The following is a 22,938-nucleotide window of genomic DNA, read 5'->3' as shown; positions in this document are numbered from 1 at the left end:
CGGTATAGACACGGATAGATCGGGAAAGGCAAGCTGCAACCAGAGACGTCTGCAATCATTTAGAATACTAGGAGCTTCGGGCTCCAAGAAAAGGAGCCCCAGAATTTCAGAGTTGAAGAGCCTGACTCATTGATACCACCCTCCTCATTTGACAGATGAGGGCCCTGAGGTGGTGATATAATGAAGGAAGGTCACAGTGTGAAGCTGGGCCCAAGTGACCTCCCACTTCACTCCCAGCTCCAGGCTCTTTCTCCTGTCTACACTGCCTCCCTTCCTCACTCCTAAATAATAGGCATGAATGTATTTTATGCCCATTTACAGCAGGCTTCCCAGCTTTATTTTGTGATAAATTTGACCTATTAATCAAAAAATATTAGCGATAGGAAACACTAAGCACTTAATTGACTTAACTTTGCTTGATTTTCTTGAGCCTAGAACTAATTCTGGTGGTTTGGATGGTCCACATTTCTTGAAAAAGCTGATCAAAACCATGATTCTTGCCCCATCTACCATGTGAAGACACTGAAAACACTGCCATCTATGAAGTAGGAAGACGAGGAAGCAGGCCATCACCTGACACTTGATCTCGGGCTTTTCAGCCTCCAAAACTGTGAGATAGAAATTTCTGTTGTTTAGAAGCTAAGTAGTCTATGGCATTTTTGTTACAATACCCAGGGCAACATTGAAGGGGAAACAAAGGGCACATTTGGGGGGGTGTGGATAGGAGGGGCCACTGTGATTCCCCCTTCCGTCCTCTACTCCTTGGGTGATAGCTCCAAGGTGGCAAGTACAAATTTAAAAATGAAATGTGAGTGCTGATATCAATGAATGTCAGGACTTCAACTATAGAGGAAGAAGCAAGACTTGTTCTTTAGCATCTCTAAGAAAAAAGTGCAGAAATGTAGCCCAGGCTTGATGTAGGACGCGGTGACAACCAAGTACACCAATGGCCAAAATGAGGCCTTGAGATTTGATGTGTATTTCATTGCTGGATGTCACACTTGAGTCCCATAACCATGGACCGTCCTGCACTGGCTACCTCTAAAAGGAATACCAAGGGGACATGGTAGTAGATGGAGTAAGCCCTTTACAATAATGCACTTTCCTGAGGCTAACTTTAGCAAGAACTGAAAGAGGTGGTGGGTGATGTCCAGACTCCAGCATTCAGTATTCAAAGGCCAATAGAACCTCAGTGGAAGCGCATGCAGAACAAAACAGCATCACCTTTATACAGGGACAGCCTGCTTCTCCTCCTGCCTCCGTTCTCGTTCATGATGGAAGCATTAAAAATACTCTCTGACAGAGATGGCAAGTTTCACTTTTCCAGTTAGGTTTCCCGGGGAACTGGTGGGAAGGTGTGTGTGCGCTTGTACAGTGTGTGTGGGAAGCTCCCAGGGAGAGAAGAAATCTTCAAAGTGTCTTACCTAATGAAAGGATTGTCAGAGAAGGGATTCAGACAAAGACCCACTTCTGCTCCAGAGTATTATTTTACAGCATTATGGCTGTTATAAAACTAATGAGATAATCCACAAAAAGCACTTTGAACAGTGTTTGGTACATAGTAAACACTCAGTAAAGGCTGGTTGTTATTATTTTTAAAAAATGATTAGGGAAATGATGTCTTCAAAGACATCCCTGAGAAAGTACTTTGACTAAGTGAATTATGATACTTCCAGCAATAAAATTCTATAATTCAATTATTTAATGTGAAAGTGGAAACTGCAATAATTTTGTTCCTCCGTCTATCCATTCATCCAACATTAATTGAGCATTCATAAACTGTAGTGATGTCAGCAATCTATTTTCCTCTTAGGTAAGATGAACAGATAGAAGGTCCTTGTAAACAACATGAAAGGGAAAATTCCACAGACCTAAGGAGATTTAATTTTATTTCAGTAGGTAGGCTGTAAGTAGACGTTCTATCAGAAACAAAACTTCCAAACAAACGGCGAAACTCATAATATTGTGACACCTTGATTCTGTGTTTTGTGCAGAGCTGAAAAAAGAATAGTAGAGTTGGAACTCTCAAAGGTAAAATCACCATAAATGCACAGTCACACTTTAATACAGTGAAAGGCTCTGAAATCAACAACTATTTGGCAAGTGGAAGGTGCCTCCTGAGAAACATTCCCTAGAGTGCTTTCCATTGTGTAAGTTTTAAATCACACCTGTTCTTTAGCACAAAAGAAATAAGATAAAAACATCCATATGGTCAGTATACTAGGCTACTTGGGCTGCCATAACAAAATACAATATTTATCTTTTTAAAGACCTCATTTTTGAATAGAGTTTTTGGGCTTAGAAATAAATTGTGTTTAACTGCTTAGTTTATTTTTAAAATGCCTTTTCCCACCACTCATTCTATATTGAGTCTTAGAAAAATCTATTTTTGTTCTCGTAGTTTCTCAATGTCTTTGCATTTGTATTTTTAACTAATATCCCTCATTCTTTGCACTCTGTTCTTATCTTTTCTGTTTGTCACTTGTCTCCTTCCAAGAGGTAAGTCCAAAAGCATCTCTCTGTGGAAGGAAGCATCATCTGAGACATTTGTTTTGCCTTCTGTGTGGACAAGTTGAACCAAAAGAGCTAACATTTAATTAGCAAACAGAGTTTTTAAAAAGTGATAAATCTCTGCCTGCCTAGTGGTAGGAAATAATTCACTTCCCTTATATTACTAACACATGGTTTGTTTTATACATATAGATAGAAAAAAAAAATCTAGCATCAATAATTTAGCATATTAAACACAATATGATAAGGTTTTACTAAGCAATGGCAACCAGAAAAAGTTAATTTGCTTCTAAGTGACTTTGATTTGAAACCAAGGTCTCAAAATATTTTGCTGTTAGTAATGAAGCTGTTTGGACCTAAGTTTTCTAAGAAGCCAAGAAACCATTCATTATATTGTAAAATGGCATTTGGAGAGTCTGGTGAAATGCAATTGCTTTCCTTCACTTTGCATTTTGACCAAATAATGGTGAGGTGCAACCTACTGATAAGATGGAGCTCTTTCTGTATTGCTGTTGTAAATTGGTTTTTGTGAGGTTTTCACGGGCTTTGTAAATCCTGCTGATACAAATCATAAAAGATTTGTTAACACAAAGGCAACTGGAGGATCATAAAAAATAATTAAAAATCATTCTCATCATTTTATTATCAATTGGATTAGAATTATTCACAGGGACAGCAATGTTAATGTATTTTTTTTTCAGGGTGGTAAAGGAGTTTTTTTTTCTTTTTATTAATAGTCCGCCCTTAATGTATCTTATGTGAATGATTAATAGACATTTTTCAAACTCTTTCAGAAAGCACGATGACACATGGTATTTTTAACAGTAAGATTCTTAGTGAATATATAATTCTTTGTCAATATTCAAATTTAGGCAGAAACTCAAAAGTTGGATCTATATTTTATTTTAGAATTTGTTCACAAGGCCTTTGAGTGCATCTTACGTTTGGTAAATTCTGTCCAGGTTGTCAGATACAGCACCCGAACCTTAACTTTTCCTTAAAAAATATATGTGTAGACTGAAAGAAAAAAAATGCTATCTCCTCTAGAAATGGAATGCATGCACTAAGGCTTGGTTGGTAAGACACTATCATTTTTTCTTTTTTTCATTTTTGCTTGTTTGTTTCATAGTTTGTATTGGGTTTTCTCTTATCCTAATGAGTTTCTTTTCTAAGGCAATCATAGATCTAACATGGCTTAGGCCTGGAAAACTTAAGTGGGATGAAGAATCTTTGGAGACTCTCTTTTCTCAGTATTAGGCCTTGGCCTCTTGGCAGGCCTTTGACCCTGTGCCCTGGTGGTGTCAGACCCAGAGACACATCCCCACTTTCCACCAAAGCCTTTATTTCTTGGATGCCAGAATCCCCTTACTATGCTTCAATGAAATTCCAAGTGATTGAATAATCTCATTAATAGTGGGATATGTGGTCCTTGACTGTTTTTAAACTTTCAAAATGGTGGACCTGGTTATTACGCCTTAATCATTTAGAAAAGATACTTGCTTTTTCAATAATGGGAGGGTTTGAGACTCACAAACCTTACCATACTAAGAACGTAGACGTTTCCTAACTAAGGGTAATATTTTAGGAAGGAAGAATCACATAGATTCAAGGTACCGTCTACTTGGATAATCTTGGAAATCTCTATCAGAGTTAACATTTTTGACCAATGTTTATTGTGAAGTCTCCCTAAAATCATAGCTGCAACTTCAAACAACAATAATCCATAACAAATTGCTGTCCTTGATAAAGATGGTTTTTTACTACCCTCAGAGATCCAAATTTGATAGCGATATCTTTATGTATTTTATTTTTTTAGAGACATTTAAAATCACGGTGACTTTCATCATCTTTCTCTAGTCACCCTTTACTTAATCATACAATACTCAAACATTTTATCAGCACGATGGAGCTTTATGAAACAGATCTTAGGAAATCTACCGAGTTTAGGTAAAGACCAATGCTAGACTGGGGAGAAATAAGTAAGGGATGAAATCCCAAAGGGAAGTAGGAAAGGTTTAACATGGTAAGGTGATATTTAAGTTGTAAAGTGAGAAAGTAAGAAAAAGCCTGCATTTTACACATTTTATACATACCTGTCTTATCTATCATCTATCTTATCATCTTATCTTATCAATCATCTAGCTTTGTATATATAATATACAAAATTATATATATATTATATATTACTTATTATATATAATTTTTTCTCTCTTTTTCCTATGAATGTGATTTTCTTACATAAATCTGTTTGCCCACTGGTACATCTGAACAACTCTTAACCAAAGCTAGGACAATTCTGATCTCTCTAAGGGCAGAGAAAAATTTTAGAGATGAAATGAAATAAAAGCTGCAACATATAAAAAGCCAGCTCACAATCCCTGAAAATGTAGGACACAATTTTTAAAAAGTTAGATTTTCAGATTTCAGGATCTAAGAAATGTGCAAGGCATTTCCCCTTCTACCCTCTCACTGAGCATGTATTTAAAGGGTTTCGGTGTGTTGTGCTTCGAGGACCATGAAGTGGCGAGGCAGGCAGCTTCATGGAGTAAGCTGGCCATCTGCAATCCTCTGGCTGTTGTCTAGACTGGCAGAATTAAAGTCTAAGAAAACGCTGGATTTGGGAGAGACTATTTCTTTGCATTCTCTTTCAAACCGGGATAAATTCTCAACATTGAAATTTCATAAGACTGGTAAATTCTTGGTGGCAGTTCAAAACAGCTCTCTCTCTCTGGGTTAGAGTTGACCATACCGTGTCAGCAGTCACTGGGAGAATATAATTAGCACTAAGCCATTTGAAAACTCAGGTTATTTTCTTGGTTCCACAGAATATACAGATGATGTGAAAACCTCCTGCAAAGGGGCTCCCTCTGTGAAAGAGGATATTTTAAAACGCTCTTTGTTGTCAGTGTAAAGCCTGTATTGAAGAAAGCTCTCGGAGATGAGGTGTCAATGTCACATTAGTTCATTTGTAAACAGGGTTTTTTAAAACAGCAGGTTAATTACATGAAACGGGCTAAACTCTCGGGAGAATACCAGCGATGAGCGTGCCGTGCACCGTGTTCACCTTTCCTATTAATAGAGTCGGCATGCACCGCTCTTTCTTCACGTAGCTCGATAAAAATACAACTGGGAAAGAAATAAAACTAACATGATAAAAAGGCACTGAGTCATTGCTTTGAAACTGTGCTTCGGGTGGCCTGAGCATTCCAACTTCACATCCTTTTTATAACTCTGGAGTCATCGCCCTAATTTACCCTGCCACCCAGTCTTCCCAGCCCGGAAATCTCGGCATCATCTACAACTTTCTCTTCTTGTTCACCCTCTATGTTCAATTTATTACCAAATCCTCTCAATTTAGACTCAACGCTAAAGCCAGCCACTGGTATCCACAACACAGCCAATACTTGGTGTAAGGCCTTGTCATCTGGGCCTTGCTAGCCCTTTTAAAAAAAAGGTTTACCAAGTACTGCTAATAATAGCAATTACCTATCTATGCAATGCTTATTATGTGCCAAGAACTGGTAAGAGCATTTAATTCTCACAACAGTATAATGAAATAGGTGCTGTTATTATCCCTGTTTGACAGAGAAGGAAAAATGGAGAACAGAGAGGCTAAGTAACTTGTCCAAAGTCACACAACTGGTAAGTAGCAGATTGGGGATTTGAATTCATGTGGTCTGTCTCCAAAGTCTCTGCTCTTAAACCATGAAAGCATACTGCTTCTGTTTTAATTTAACCCACTATTATTTTGGTTGTTGTTGCATATCTTTTTGAATAGGTAACACAGTTAACTGGTTCAAAATTCAAAAGCTACAGAAGGCTGCACACTAAAAGCCTCCCTCTCCCGCCAATGCCTCATCATCCAGGCCCCTGTTCTGGAGATAATCGGCATGAGCAGTTTCTTTAGTAGCATCCCAGGCAAATGCTTATATGCTATTTTCCTCTTTTTTCCCTCTCACAAAACATAGTATACTGGATGTAATGTGGCATGTTGCCTTTTTCTCTTAACAGCATTATTGAAGATAATTCTGTATCACTACATGAAGAGCTTCCTCATCCTTTTCTTCTTTCTGTTTTTGAAAGAATGCAGATGGTCAAAACTAGGGGTGGGCATACTTTTTCTGTAAAGGGCCAGATAGTAAATATTTTTGGCTTTGTGATCCCTATGGTCTCTGTCATATATGCTGCTGCTTTCTTTTTTTAACACCTTTTAAGATGTAAAAACATTCTTGTCTCATGGGTTGTACAGAAACAGGCTGCAGGCTCATCTTTTGCTGATCCTGGAACCAACAGACTCTTATCTCACCGCCCTGTATCCAGTCTTTTGCCACTTTGGACCCATCTTGACCATTCTGAAACAACCATCTTCCTATCAGCCCCCTGTGGCTCCCCCTCCCAGCAGGGGGAAAGGGAGACTGCTCGACAGTGCCCACACTGCTCTTCTCCTCACCTTACTTCTACTGCACTGGTCTGGGCCACCCTCAGCTCACCTCCTACACAGACCTCTTTGCCCACTCCTGCTATACAACCGTGTGCCCCAAATCCAATCTCCACACCGCACCCCCAGCGATCCTTTACAAGTGCAGATCACATCTGGGAACCTCCAATGGCTTGTTGTTGCCCTAGAAAGAAGTCAACCTCCTTATTGTAGTCTGTAAGGTGGGCCAGCTCTGCCTGGCCCTCCTGTCCGACCTCATTGCCACCATCCTCCCTCCCTCTGCTCCCCACTCCCCAGCCACACTGACTAACTTTCCTGTTCCTCATGTCTGTTTCTGTGGGTGGTTCCCTTGGCTCACTCTGTGGGGTCAGCTTCAGTTCCAGCAACACTTCCTTAGTGTAGCCTTCCCTCATCTCCCAACCGAAAGGGGTCTCTCTGCTTGTTTCCCATCACCTCCTCGTGCTTTATTTTCTTCATGGACCTTATGGCCATCTATTGTTATTGCCTGGTATGGAGCTGCAGTCTCTCTGCTCTGCTAGAGGGTGTGGGCATCTCCAGTGCCCAGTACATCGCCTGACACATACTAAACGAGCCCTAAACATTTTCTGATTGAACAGTTGAAGAATTTCAGCCCAAGTGACCTTTCCTGGTGGATCTACCCTCACTCTTCACCTTATATTTTAATTTCCAGTTCCACAGGCCTTCTTACCGATCGCTAACCAGGAATTTGCCTCTTAAGGTTTTACACCTTTGTACATGTTGTGGTTTCAGTCATCTCCTCCTTCTTTGGGAGACAAACTCCTACTCACCCATCAACACCCAGCTCAAATGTTACCTCTTCCATAAAACTTTTATACTTTCTCTTGCCAGGGTCAAATTCTTCCTCTGGCAGCCCCTGAAGCACTTTGTACAGAACTCCATGGTCATACTGGGTCATAATTATTTACCTAATACCAATGTTTATTTATTTACTCATTATTCCCTAAATACCCCAAACATTTTATATATACATGCACATATACACATACATATACTTCATTTTCATTTTACCTACACTGAGCTGTTTCAGGGCAGCGACACTGCATGGTGTTTATATGGTAAGTATGAACGTATAATAATATAAACTGCAGCACTTTGCTCTGTGCTTTATGTACATTAGCTCATGTAGCTCTCTTAATAACCCTAATGAGGCAGGTGCTATTATTATCTGTGCTTTGCAGGTGAGGAAACTAAAGTGAGGTTAGGGAACTTGTCCCTGGTGGAGCTGGAATTCACTATGAGGTCATCTTGCAGCCAGCTAGTGTGATGGCTCTTGTAGGTCTGTTTGCCCTTGAGCTCTCAGTGCATTGGGGGGCGGGAGGAGGAGGGTGTATAAATCTGTCCTGTTTCCCTGTGTGATACCTGGGGTCCAGCTATACTCAGAGAGGGATCAGTTGGGACTCTCTCACTCCCCTGCAGCAAGGTGCTCCCTTGTCGGGGGCACAGATGTCCCTCTGCCAGCCAGATGGAGACGCACAGTGACTGGGCTGCCCTTCGCACACCTGTGACTGTGCCATCCCCAAGGGCAACCAGACATCCTTGGGGCCTGCCTCCTGCTGCCACATGCTGCTTATCCATGTGGACATAAGCCACTCTGCCTGCTCACCCTGCAGCTAATGCAACGGGACCACGGGGCTCTGGGCAGGAGGGTGCGAGAATCCAGAAGGCAGAGGTGACAAGGGCAGAAAGAGTGGCCATTTCTTTATCCTTTCCTTTAGTTATTTATTTTTTTCCAGCTTTACTGAGGTGCCATTGACAAATAAAAATCCTATATATTTAAGGTGTAAAACATGATGCTTTGGTATACGTATACATTGTGAAAAGCTCAGCAAAGGAAACAAAATGAAAAAGCAACCTATGGAATGGGAGAAAATATTTGCAAGCCACATATTTGATAAAAGGTTAATATCCAAAATATATAAGGAACCCATACAACAGCAAAAAACAACAACAACAAAAAACAAAAGCCAAAACAACAACAAAAACCAAGCAAATAAACCCCAATTAAAAAAATGGACAAAGGATCTGAATAGACAGCTTTTCAAAGAAGACAAACAATGGCCAATAGGTATATAAAAAACTGCTCAACATCTCTAATTCTTTCCTTTACATGAGGAAACTCTCCTTCAGGGAATAAGGACAACAGGCAACCATTAGCATGTTTTTTTTTTAAGAAGCGCAGACTCCCTCTGCTGCAGAGTACCTCCTGGTGTAAAGGAGAAGAGAGTACCGGGATGGATTCATTATAGTCTGGCTTCTCTTTGTGGGCATTATATAATTTTTCAGCTCATCGGGAAACGTCTGTTTAGAGACCTGGGTCTCAGACGTTAGGATAGTGCTACTCAAAGTGTGGTCCTCGGACCAGCATGTCAGATTCACCTGTGAGCTCATTAGAACCGAAGACTCTGGGCCCCACTCCACCCCAACAAATCAGAATTTGAATTTGAACATGATCTCCTGGGAAATGCAGAAGGGCATTCAAGTTTGAAAACACTGACCTAGGGTACCTGATTAAACTGCAAGTTTGGGGTTCTACGCCCTTAAACATTCTGATTCACTTGATCAGGATGAGATCCAGAAATCTAACAAGTACCACCTACTTTTCCTTTCTGTCTACTTCTCAGAGCAACTGTAGTGTAGAAGCAGAGTTGTGTGGTGGAAATAGCATGTTTCCCCCAAAAACCTAACCGGAAAATAAGCCCTAGCATGATTTTTCAGGATGACATCCCCTGAACATAAGCCCTAATGTGTCTTTTGAAGCAAAAATTAATATAAGACCCGGTCTTATTTTCGGGGAAACACGGTAGTACAAGCGCTATAGTTAGACAGTTCTGAAATCAAATCTCAGCTCTACTACCTACAAGCTAGGTAATCCTGATGAACTACTTCATATTGCTAAGCTGTAGCATTCTCACCTTTAAAATAGAGATACTAACCAACTATGCCTTCAGTGATGAGGTTTAAACGTGATAGCATATGTAAAGTGCCTAGCACCAAATCTGTGGCATATAGCACGTGTCAATGTTAAGTATTATAAATATTAGGTCAAACAGCTATCCATTGGTTGTACCGCTGAACAGTAGATTGGGTCAGATAGTCGTCTTGATTAATTTCAACTGCAGGGACTGGGAAGGCCAAACAGGCTCACAGAGCTGTGATGGGTGTGGTTTCTCTCTTACTTAACCCTGACCTTCAAGACACAAAGAAAGGATTAGAATGCAGCAGCTATCAAACTTCACTGTGCATCAAGAATCACTTGGGAAGCAAATTAAAAATACTGATTCCTGTGTGCTGCTTCCTAGAGATTCTGTTTCACCAGGTCTGGGGCATGGCACAGGAATCTGCGTTTTATCCCTGGGAGATTTGATGCAAGGGTCCTCCAACCTTACTCTGAGAAACAATGGTTTAGAGAAGATGTGTGTTTATTCCATAAATGAAGAGTCTGATGCATGTGGGACCCTGGGCTGGTCCCGGAAAGAAAATACACACAAGGACAAGTAAGACTCTGCCTGTGTCTGTCCTACTGGGAGCCGGGACTTCCAAGAACAACGCAGGTAGGGTCTGCACTGCTCCGCTAAGATACCAAAAAACAGCAGCCAGAGAAGAGCAATGAAAAAAGCCATACCTGGGCTTCTGCAGCTTCAATGCTGTGGGACAGATTTCCATTCTGTACAGGTTCGGAAGTATCACTGGATGGCGTCATTTCAACTTCTGTGCTGGTGCTGTTTGGGAGCTCGATTTTTTCTGTGACATAATTCAGACACACACAACGAAAGCAGATGCAGTCAATGGGGTAAGAGCCTATTGGAAAGAACATCCTAAAATGTTGGGTCAAGGGAGAAGATAGTGGTCTCTGAGGGCTGATAAGCCTCAGGGCTGGGGTTTTGCCCAATGGCAAAGGATTTTTGCGATTTCCCCCATGCTTTTTAGCATACAGCTCTCCTGCTCTCTTTAATAGCTCTCTGATTTCCCACGCTTGCCTGATGTCCTAACTTGAGTGCTCTATACCCTCCCATTGGTATACATTCTCTAGACTAGGCAAATTTACCAACTAGCCATTCAAGAACATGACCATAGACATTTGTTAACCCAAACCAGTCTACACACTATTGTTTATACGTAGGACCACACACACACACACACACACACACAATTATTATTTTTTTATAGCTGGATCTTTTCTTTTGTACATTCTGGAAAAGATACTGGGCATCAGGAGACATGGGTCCTAGGCTATGCTCTACTGTATCAGGCTGTCACATTAGGCAAGTCCCCTCCTTCCTCTGGATTTCAGGAACCTAATCTATGAAATGAGGGGGTTCAACTGGTTTACCTCCAAGGCACACTGCTTCCAGATCTAATTCTCTCTGGCTCTGCCAGTGCCTAGGTGGCCATGGGGAGGGCAGGCTTGGGAGATTCTCAAAATGCCTGGAGAATGCTACTTAGCACATTCTACACCTGGGTATCCTATTGCAGGTAAGAGGTTGCTGAACAAGTAATGGAGACAAAAGTCTGTAGCATTCCTGAATGAGAGGTAACGTTTGGCTAGAGTGAAGCCCTGATCACCAATGCGGATGTGCTTTCCCCTGGAAGGAGAGAAGTGAGTCTAGGGTACTGGTGAAGCACTGGGACTGTTTGGCACTGGGCATCTCAGGCAGACTGGGTTCATACTTTGGCTCTACAACTTATGCTGTGTGACCCTTAGCGGGTGACTTAACTTCTTTGAGATTCATTTTTCTCATCCATAGAATCAGAGTGCTAAGGACAATAGTACTATGATGATAGTGCTGACTCCTGCTGCCACTACCACCACCACAAATACGGTCAAATGGTATGTCTGTAAAGATTAGATAAGAAAATGCATGCAAAGCACTTAGCACACTGCCTGGTACAGAGCAAACAAGCAAGAAACAAACTCTTCTGATCCTCATAACAGTACCTGCCTTGAACTAGAAGATTAGTTTTTTTAGGGCTCAGAGGAACACTTCAGGTGATCAGTGTTCAGGGACCACCAACGTCTGCCATGACTTCAGTGGGAGGGAAATGATAAAGCTCCTAGGTCCTCTGGCTGCGCTGGGTCAAGTCTTCAATTTCAGGAGACAATGTTTTCAGGAGACAATGAAGTTGTGTGGTTGTGTCAGAGTTGCCAGGAGTACCAGAATGCTCACCCGTATCAGATATGAGCAGTATCAGGCTGCTCTCACAGTATCAGAATATGTTTTTTTTTCTAGCAACTTCAGAAGAAGTAAATAATTTATATCACTGGTAAAATGTCAGTGGAAAATAATTTGGGAGTTACACAAAAACTGTTGAGTTTGAAGTGGCCAAATCTGGGAAACCACAGGGAAGTATTTATGTTTGTTTATGTATTGAATTTAGTTGTGGAATACAGAGGTATACATATATTTAAATATGGAAAGCCATAGAAACTCAAATTTATTTTATCTTTCCATGTTTTTAGCAGTGACAGTTACATATATGTGATATTCCGTTGTGTGTGGCTATGCCAGTGTATACTAGCATGTTGGGTCAGTTATTTAAACTAAAAAATACTAACTACCTGGGGGGAATATAAAAACTCTATTCGGGGGAGTCTATTGGCTCCTGACTTTAGGATCAGCTTGCAATAACCAAACTTGACTCTTGGCAACACAGGATCCCGGGTACCAAAGTGGAGTTAAGGTGTCCAAGAAAAGACATGAACAGATGAAAAGAAACAACCTTGCAGGCATAATATCTAACTGAGTATGCACGTCTTAGCTTATGAAGTGCTTTTATATGGCAGGCTGAGGTTTATCATGAAAGAAAAATGTGAAAATAAATCTTGGACTTACTTTGAAAAGCATTAATTTTTGGACACACATTGTTTTTAGTTATAAAGTCATTCAGAAACCTAGTGAGCCCTGGAAGGATCCTTGGAGTTATGCATCCTACATCCTCTTGGAAGGTTAAAGCCAAGATTAGGAAGGTCAGCTAGTCATTAGAAGAGGACTGGGACTGAACCCAGGCAGATAAGTCTTGTACTCCCAGCTGCCTCATTCCACAAGGGAAAATCAAGTGGTGCCGAAAAATGGCTTGTGTAATTGAACTTGTGTAATTGAGTATAACATAGCTTTTCCAATTAGACTTTTATGATGTGGCTTTGCATTTTTATAATCCAAAAGCAAAGTATGTTCGTTCTAAAAAATTAGTCCAAGTTCACAGGAACATAAAGAAACAGTGAACAAATATCTACCTCATAATTCCAACTCCAAGAAGTAACTATTATTAGCATTTTAACTTATGTTTTTCTGGTTTTTATTTTTATGTTTTTATACCCAATAACATCTTGACTCTTTCTTGTTCAAAGGTTTTCCCTAGCTGGAAGTTAAGATCGCAGGAGAGGCAGAAATGCTTCTAAGGAGTGTCATGGATTTTGAGTGCAACACGGTTGAATTTTTGCCTGCAGATAATTTTAGTTTCTTGGGCAACAGCATCATTTATAGCATAGATCCAGATTAGGTTAAATTTAGTTGAATTTAGAATCAGAAAACTATATTAGTTACAGACAAGAGAGGAGGGACTTTATGTTCCAAGTTAAAGTAAGATGCCGGAATGTCCTTATCTGCTTACACAGGAGCTCAGAAAAAGTCAGTCAGAAGAGAACTGGGCCAGTATTGCTGACGTCCTAAGAAAGAGGAAGCTGTGTCATCTTGCAGTGACCCTGCCACTCAGTTTAGGAGTGACCAAGTGAACCATCTGGTAATTCAGTGGGTGTATTCAATGTTATTGGTATAGAAGTTGGTTACCAGGCAAGAATTTCAGAAGGGGTACTCTCTCATCTTTGGGTAAACATTAAATGACAAGGATGTGTGTGTTTGTGTGTGTGTGTGTGTGTGTGTGTGTCCTTTTTATACAGAATCCCTAAAATAAAGTAAATAAAAGCATTTCCATCTTCCAGGGAGATGTCTGGTTAGGAGCTGTTGTATTTCAGGTCCCTCACAGAATCATTTGACTCTCCTTGGAGTTCTCCTAGAGTAGGTGACACACTGTGTCTATTCATGCCCTGCATTCATCAGGGGAAATGGACTCCTCCTGACACCCAGGAAAGCGCTGAGCTGCAGGGTTCAGTGTCTACACTGAGTTAGGGGTGCCCATGTTGGGCCCCACTCTCTGCCCCCCTCCACCAACTCCAGGAAAGGCACGGGATGGAGTCTCCCTGTACTCACCCACGTGATTGGCAGCTCCATTCTGCCTCTCGTTCTCATCCACCTGGCATTTCTTCTTGGCAATCTTGTGGAGAATTGAAGCTTTTTCTCTGAACCTCCCTGAAGCAAGAGAAAGTAGTGGAAAGGAAACAGGGTGAGGAGGGAGATAAAGAGGTCTGTGGCAAAGGGCAAAGCATGGGCAAAGCAGGCACATGGCTTCCTTCATTGTGCTTCATGATAGCAGCGACCACTCCTTTCTGTTCAATCCAAATGCCTTATGCCCTGCATGAAGGGCACCTCTCATATTTGTGGATTCTTCAGCTCAATTGTCTCTGAAAATCTCAAGCTGCTGGACCAAAGACAAAAGACTTGAACTCCTTCCTCCCTCCTAATTGCTTACAAAATAAATGAAAGCACCAATTATCACTAAAAGTTCCCTACATCTGAGACCCAAACTAAGTCCAGAGAAACAGAGCTGCACAGGAGGCATAGCCATATCTCTGGAATTAAATACTCATCCCACAATTGGCTTTTGACAATGGAATGCCAAGCCCTGGGATCCTTTGATTTGACTTCGGTTTTCAAACATTTATCATAATTAACATTGCAGATTCTAAACAAGTCAGTAGCATGCATCAAAGCTTTCCAAATTAGCTGAGTCAGCTGCAATTAAAGCATCAAAGAGACAACTGATTCCATTTGGGAATTTAAGGCAAAGAATAATCAACTGAGCACAAAAAGTAATATCCGTCGGTGATGAAACGCGTAGGGAAAGGTCCTGGAAAAAAATACCCTTTTCAAAGCAATCATTATAAACAGCTGTACCACAAGTAGAACACTTCATTTCTTTCAATTATTGACATAATTAATGGGTAAGCACATGCAACAGGCACAGAAAAAAAAAAACATGCAAAAGTGTAGAGGTTAGTGAATCATACCGTGTTTCCCTGAAAATAAGACCTAACTGGAAAATAAACCCTAGCATGATTTTTCAGGATGACATCCCCTGAACATAAGCCCTAATGCGTCTTTTGGAGCAAAAATTAATATAAGACCTGGTCTTATTTTTGGGGAAAAACGGTAGCACATTTTTCTTTTTTAATCTTAGATTCTACCACCCCTTCCACCACGCCCCCGGGACATTCAAGGTACAAAGGAACCTCATTTTAAATTGACTGTGTATTGCCTAGATTCAGATATACCGTGTTTCTCCAAAAATAAAACTATCATGCAGGACTCTGGTCCCGCTCCTCGCACCAGAATGAGGATATGGCGAGGCCCAAAAGGAACACCTACGGAGCCATGGATAGGGGAGTCATACCACTATATTCTCGCTGGCGGCTGTGCTGGAGACACAGGAAGCAGGAGCCACAGGAAGCAGGAGCCACATGATCTGCAATCTGCCGTCTGCTCTCTGCCAACCAACCCACACAACCAACTCCCTAGCGTAGCCATGACAGTTGTATTCGTGGCTAATGGCTAACGGGGAACAGTTGATGGTCACCCAGCCACAGCGGATGGCCATCTGATTACAGCTGACGGCCATCTACTACCCGAGGCAGCACCTTTCATGTGAGGCTGAGAGCCTGGAAACTGTTCTCTGGGACTCTGTCCCCACAAAGACCTAGCCAGGCCATCAGCTCGAATGTGTCTTTTGGAGCAGAAATTAATATAAGACCCGATCTTATATTATATTATGTAAGACCGGGTATTATATTAAAATAAGAGTGGGTCTCATATTAATTTTTGCTCCAAAAGACGCATTCGAGCTGATGGTCCGGTTAGGTCTTATTTTCGGGGAAACACGGTATGTCCCCTAAAACACCACAACTCCTTCAATTTTCCCACCAGGTATTTGCTGCTGGTCGGGTTCTCTAGCAGTATATTAACAGCGGATCTCATTCTACTTTTCTAGTTAGACCCAAACCAAAGCGAACCAAACCCCAAATGTTTCTCTTGGAGAGTCTCTTCTCCTAGGATGGGACATGGCAGGTTGGCAGCCACACCCCTCCCTTCCTCGTGGGTGGAAAGCTTGGGGTGTGGTCATAGTGATGACTTGTGTGACTGGTTGGGAGAGAAAAAAGCTGTCAACGAGAGTGAGACCAGCTGCTTCCAACGGTGAAGGCGACATAGGACAGAGCCCTTTCTCCTCACAAGCTCCGTTAGTCATAATCCTAGATATCCGGCTACCACAGAGACAACTGCTAGGATGTCAGCTCCGTAGTCTAGGTAATGAATGTGCATCACACTCTCAAAGGAAGCAGGAAGGACAGTAAATGAAGAAAAGCAGGTCAGTATGTGGCTTGGGCTTCACGAGGAATGAGAAAGAAGGATGAGTCATGATGTCCACCCTTTAACGATTTTGAAGGACAACATTAGGTTCACCATGCTGGAAAGTATTCTGAATTTAGCTGTTTCTATTTGATCTTTAAAGGAAACTCTGGGAAGAAACAGGGAAAGGAAAGAACATCTGGGGACTAGGAAAGGAGGAGGTAACAGGGAACAAGAAAGGAAATAAAAAGGAGAGAAAAAGACGGAATTTAAGGAAGGAGGAGGTAGGCAGGGGGCTGTGGTTGTCTGGAGGTTGCCCAGGAAGCATGGATGGAAGAGACTTTCCTGGCTGTCAAACATAGTCTTGTTTGGGGACTAGACACACAGATCATGAAGTGTGATTTTCAGGTCTCTGTAGACTTAAGCCTAAAAAGGAGTATTTCTTGTAGAAAACAACTCTAAGAAGTCTTCAAATCATCTACTGAAAAACCCAGAGACGAAAAAGGAGGTTCTGAAACTTTATTGGAAATGATGCTTCTACTAATAAAATCGTTTTGTGGTCTCAGGGTCATTTTTTTGAACTTAGAATATTCAGCAGCTCTATGAAATAAAGATGATCAACAATTGCTATTTTACAACTACATGTAAAATAATAATAAAGCAAGGAAGTATTCAGAAGAGGAAATAAAACCTGAAATAACCCAATCCAACTATTGCCCCCAAATCATGAATCATGGCAGAGAAAATATTTGATAGAAACCAGCTAACTGCATATTGCTTGTATTAACAAGAACCTTTTCAGTGCTTAGATGTATACCTGAGAGAAATGATTATAAAAGGGACCCAAAAGCATGGAAGGGTGCAACCACTCCTTCTGTCAGAAAACCACCCACAGTGATGGGTGGTTTCCCCAAATTCTCTAAAGGAAAGCTGGAGGAGTAGGGTAGGAAATGATTCCAGATTTAGAATTTCGTAGGTTCTAAAACATTGTAACAGGTCAGCGGGGGTTTTCTTGTTGTGTGTCACCTTTCCCACTGCAGTGGCACCAAGAATTTTCTTTGCTACTGAAAGGTGGGAGGGATCAGCCTTATTTGTTCTCTCTTGGAGGTTAGCCCTAGGGGCCTGCCACAAGGCAAAGCTGCAGAGGCTCGCTGGGGAGCTATCTTCTCCACCCACTTCTTCAACTTCTTTAACTCAACTTTTGTCAGTTAGCAAGACCTGATTATCATTCTTCACTCTGAGTGCTGACAATGGCTGAAAGGATTTTTCCTTAAAGATTACTTTCTAGAAAAGCAGGTGAAGGCTCACTTTTAGAATTCAGCACACAGATGCCCTCCTGAGGTGGGGCAGAGCCTGACAAAGTAAGGCATGCTCATTCCAGCCCAACTGGGCACTCCTGGGATTGCCACAGGGCACCTTTTGAGAAAAGCTGTGAGGAAGAGGCTAGTAGGACAGGAATGAGCATGAGGTATCTGGGGAAGAAGCCATCACAGAATTTGGGATTCTTAAAGTGACCCTTGGGAAAGGAAGGCATGGTACCTTTAGGACCTGTTGAGCCTGAAGCCACAGGCTGGGCAGAACACCAAGCAGAGGTATATGCTGGGGACAGCACAGCAGTGTGGTTAAATGGATGTGACTTAGAGGCAGGTAGACCTGGGTTTAAGCCCTGCCTCTCTCATGTGCTCTGCTGGGTGAGTTTTGGTAAGTTCCCGAATATTTCTGTGTTTCAGTTTTCTTGGAAAATAGGCATTCCAATGGCATTGACTCATGAGTCAGTACAAGGCTCAAATGAGAAAGTGTGTGTAAGAGGCTTATCACAACTCCTGGCATGGGAAGAAGTCTGTAAATATGAGAGAGAGAGACAGAAAAAAAAAAAACCTAACAAAAAGCTCAGAGGCAAGGGTGACATGGCCCCAAGTTGCTTTAGGAGAACCATTGACATCTTCCTGTTTCTCCATCCATACACACAGGATCGGGGAATTAGTGACATCTTGACCCAACAGTTTAAGCATCCCAGGGGGCCTTGCTGGATTGGGTCTCAGGTTTCAGCGAATCCTCCAAAGTCTATTCCAAAACTGATCAGGAAAAGGATCACTTGAGATCTTCCCTAAATTGAGAAGGTCCAGGTAATGGAGGTGGCCTTCTGTGTTTTAAACATTGATACCGCTGCCATCTCCAAAAGGAAAGATGGCAGTCCGCTTTTTCCCATCCCTGTGAGGTCAGACACAGGCCAGGTACTACTGCTGCTGCGCAGTGGAGTTGGATCGGCTCAAAAGAGCTTCCTGATGTTTAACTTCCTGAGTTGGAACTCCTCTGTGTCACAGGCTCTGAATTTTAAAAGGGGGATTATCACAATGCCATCTCATGCGGTTGTTGGAAGGCTCGATGCGTTAATACCCATTAGGCGCTTAGAGGACCTCTGACATACAGTAAATGTTCAGAAATCATTACTCAGAAACGGTTGTTACTATTGTGGAAGCAAATGACAGGACATTCTTCCCATAAATTACTGAAAACAGAAAGGTTGCTATTCAAAATAGAATTGATGCTTGCAGCCTCAGGTGCAGGAGATGGAGGAGGTAAAGGGATTTGCCTCAATAAACTGTGATAAGCACGGATTCCATCTTGGCATGAAGGTTGACACAGAAGTAGAGATCTAAGAGGCAACCGCAGCTTTGTGCCGGGGATGAAGACATTTTTGAGTACTTTTCAAAGTGAGCGAAGGAGTGATTTTTTAAACATGTTTTAAGGCAACCTTAAAAAGTATACTCTGTTGCAGTGTAAACCTTTAAAGCGTTGTATTTTCATCTAGCAACAGACATTTGTGTACCTAAAATCTCAAAATAGCAAATTGCTCAAATTGTGAGGCACCTGTGTCAAAACCCGGTGCACAGATTTAATACAGTTTAGTTTTGGTCTGAAATTTGGAAAAGAATAGCAGCTGAGTGTCCCCAGGGGAGTGTGTGTTGAAGGGGTGGTAGGAAAGTGTGGGATGAAAAGGTCAAAGCTTCAGGGCTTTGTGAACGTGAATAAGAATGAATTTTGAAAAACAACCAGGAATCAAAATCCTTGACTGAATCACTCTGACGTGAAACAGAAGCCCCAAGCTGCGCAGCAAAATAACCTTTGAAAGGGCCTGTTCACTCAAAATGAATTTTGCTTCTGTTCTGCTGTTAATTAATGAAAACGGCCCCTGGAAATTCCTTCACATCTTTTCCCACCAACCCTGTAACGGGCAGTGGTACAAAGGAAGCTTTTGGGTTGGCGGTCAGATTAGGTGCTGGGGGTCATGGAACAGTCTGAGAATTAGCAATACAAGAGACAGGACGAAGAGATACTAGATGTAAAGGGCACGCCCACACACACCTTGGTGAACAGACCTTGGTTTAGAAGAAGAAAAAATGAAACAGAAGGGAAAACTTGAAAATAGTGTTTGTGCTTAAAGCTATTTTTTGTGTTTTCAGTTCTGCCTTTCCTGTCTCTGTCTTTGTAGTTTATGGCTTGGCAGGTAGCTTAAATAGCCAAAGTGCACCTGAACTTTCCTTCTGTTTATTCCCTGCCTTTTTTTCTGGAAGCATGGACTCGTGTCAGACAATGCAACAGCAAGCAAATGCTGACCCTGGGGTCATCTTGGTCTCCTCTTTTTCTCTCACACTCTACATGTTGTCCATTAGCAAATCTGCTGTCTCTGCTTTCAAAATATTTTAGAACCTGCCCACTGCCCACTGCCCAACCAGCAGCAGGTCTGGCAGGAATATTTCTGCTGGGGCCCTAACGAGTCTCCCCTTCTACCTCTCCATCCCCCACGCTGGTCTCGTCCTGGCATCCTTAGTGATCAGTCAGATCGTACCGCACATTTCTCTGTGCAAAATCCTGCAGTGCTCCCCAGGTCAAAGAGAAAGCCCAAGTCTTTACAATGAATTGGAAGATTCTATCCAACGAGGCTCACGTAGACTCCCCCATCTCATCCCTTTCCCCTCTCCCTGCTCACCCTGCTCCAGCCACTCTGGCCTCCTTGCTGTTTCTGGAAAACACTGCACTATCCCCTCTAGGGCCATGGCATTTGCTGGGCTCTCTCCCTGGAATGTTCTTCCTCCAGAAATCCACTGGGCTCACTGTCTCAACTCCTTCAAGTATTTGTTCAAATGTCACCTTCTCTCTGAGGCTTCTCTGAGCTGCCTATTTAAATTTGCAGCGTCTCTCTCAGCATTTCCTATCCCTAGTCTATTTTCTCTAAAGCAGTTATCACCATCTAATATACTATGTCATTATTGTTTTTGGTTATCTGCTGCTTTCCGTCAGTAGCTAAGCTCCATGAGAGTAAGGATTTCCATTGGTTTTGTGCACTGCTGTATCCCCAGCACCCAGTAGGGTTTAATAAATCCTTGTGTTTGTGGCTTCCAGGTAAATATGAAGTTATAACTCTGTCACATGCTTCTTGTTGGCTAATGAACCAAAGTAAATCCTTTTAGGTCTACTCAGGCCCATGGGCCCAGTGGGGCTTAATCCACACGACCCCAGGAACTTTCTGGAGGTAAATAAGAGAACATGGGGTAGACTAGTTGCTCACACTTCACAAGTGGAAGACAGAGGGGGACTTCAGTTGTCCCCCGTCTGCAAATTACCAGGGCTGACGAGGTGAGTGCTGAAAGGAGCCGCTGATAGAAGAGGAAGTACGGAGAGCAGAGAGCAGAGCAGGGAAAGCTGGGCTTTGGTGCCTCCTTTCTTAAGATGCTCCTCATCTGTCAAGGCCCAACTGAAGGCCCAACCAGAAGCTCAGTCTACCGATAGCCACGCCCCTCCTTCCTAAGTGGAAATCCGTCATTCTCATGGCACTTCAATTGTATGCCTGCTCACATGTCTCATTTCCCCACCAGAAGGCAGGCTTCACTGGAGAAGGGACCTTCTCTCCGCCATCTTTGATTTGCTCAAGTCTCTTAGAATAATGCCTGGCATATCATATGCACTCACTGAATTACAGTGAAGCTCTCCCTATATCAAGTTTCCTGGGAAGTCTTAACTCTCCTTTCAAGTTAGTACAAGTCACAATCTTTCACTGTGCAAATATTAACCAAACCTGTGCTAGTCAGGTAGTGTTTGGTGAATAAGATAGATGGGTATGTGTGTGGGAGGGCGGGGGAGTGCCCTTGTAGAGTTCATAGCCTAGAGCCTGATAAGAAACAAGGACTTAAGATTCATGCTCTGATGGTGGAGCCTTCTTAGAGGGTATGGAAACTCAGAGAATAGTAAAAGTTCCACGAATCAAGACACTACCTATCAGCTTGAAGGAATACACTTATCTTCCATTCTACAAACTGTCCTCATATGGCAGCTTATTCACTTAATAGAATCTGGCCTGACTTTCATTCTGAAAAGCAAAACATTGAAAATAATAATTTCCTCTTAAACCCCAAACTCCAAGAACATAGAGTTTGTTTATGCTTAAATCTATTTTTGAAGTACAGCCTCTAAATTATTTTTTCTAATTTTTGTGAAGCACCGTGTAAAACCCTCTATTATAAACCTACAATGATATTAATGGAAATTAAACTGGTATTGTAATGAAGTATTTTGTAAACTGTCATTCATAAATGTTTTGTGAATGAGCCACATAAAAATGATTAACATAATTTAATTGTAGTTATCTTTATAGACATAATCAAAGGACTAGTTTCTGTAATTAATGAGAATATATACATAACTGTATCTCAAGTGGTGGCCAAACACATCATATGACTGAATGAAGCAGCCAGATTTCCTTATTAAGGCTTTTAAAGTAATTTTCCGTAAGAATAACCTTTGGAGTCACCCATAAAGCACGGACCTGTTGCCATGTGAATTAGTTCTATCATCTCCCCTATCAGAGTCACCTTGCTCATTGGAAATATCCAAGTGCTTTCACAAATATTTTGGAAGATTTCCAATGCTTTTCAAAAGTTGGTATCTTAAAAATAAATATTTTTGTTCCTCCTTCCAATATCTTTCCTCTCCCGGGACTTTGCCTAATCCGTCATCTTCAATCTTCACTCCTTCCCTTCCCCTGCAGCATACAATCACGGTCAAGTCTCTCTCAATTTGGGAAACCTCCTTTTGACTGCAGCTTTCCTGCAGATGCCACCCTCTCTCGCCTTGGCTTCACAGCCGAGCCTCTGGAAAGATCCGCCCAGGCTAGTGCCTCGCGTCCTACGGCGCCTCTGCTCCTGGCATTTGTCAGCATCACCCTCGGCCACATTTCGCCTCCATGTGACTGGATCTCCCAGTGGCATTTCCCACCCACTTCTCCGCCTCCCCCTACCCCACTCCGGTTTAAGCGGTTGTTTCTCAGTCTAGTTGTGTAGGACACAGCTCCCTGGCCCATGCTGGTGGTATGAGCCTTGAGCTCCCCTCGCTGAGGCCATTGGTCGCTGGCTGTCGGTGGCATTTAATATTCCTCACCCCTCTCCTCGAAATCCTCATTGATTCTCAAGGACTCCAGAGAAGGTTCCGGGAATG

The 22,938-nt window shown here is 42.1% G+C and overlaps 1 protein-coding gene across 4 annotated transcripts in view; it reads right to left on the bottom strand.

Moving 5' to 3' along the window:
- The window catches only part of SLC24A2 (solute carrier family 24 member 2), a 245,013-nt gene that overhangs the window by 25,883 nt on the left and 196,192 nt on the right, over nt 1–22,938 (bottom strand). For all 4 annotated transcript variants that reach the window (XM_081066813.1, XM_081066812.1, XM_081066814.1 and 1 more), the window contains 2 exons: nt 14,197–14,295; nt 10,614–10,732 (listed from right to left, as the gene is read on the bottom strand). In XM_081066813.1, coding sequence (XP_080922939.1) covers nt 10,614–10,732; nt 14,197–14,295 — 218 coding nt within the window. The remainder of the gene's footprint in view (nt 1–10,613; nt 10,733–14,196; nt 14,296–22,938) is intronic.

The sequence above is a fragment of the Rhinolophus hipposideros genome, assembly GCF_964194185.1.
Source record: "Rhinolophus hipposideros genome assembly, chromosome: 11".
Lineage (NCBI taxonomy): Eukaryota > Metazoa > Chordata > Mammalia > Chiroptera > Rhinolophidae > Rhinolophus > Rhinolophus hipposideros.
Note: the sequence above shows the minus strand (reverse complement) of the source record. Positions and strands in the feature narration are given on the sequence as shown.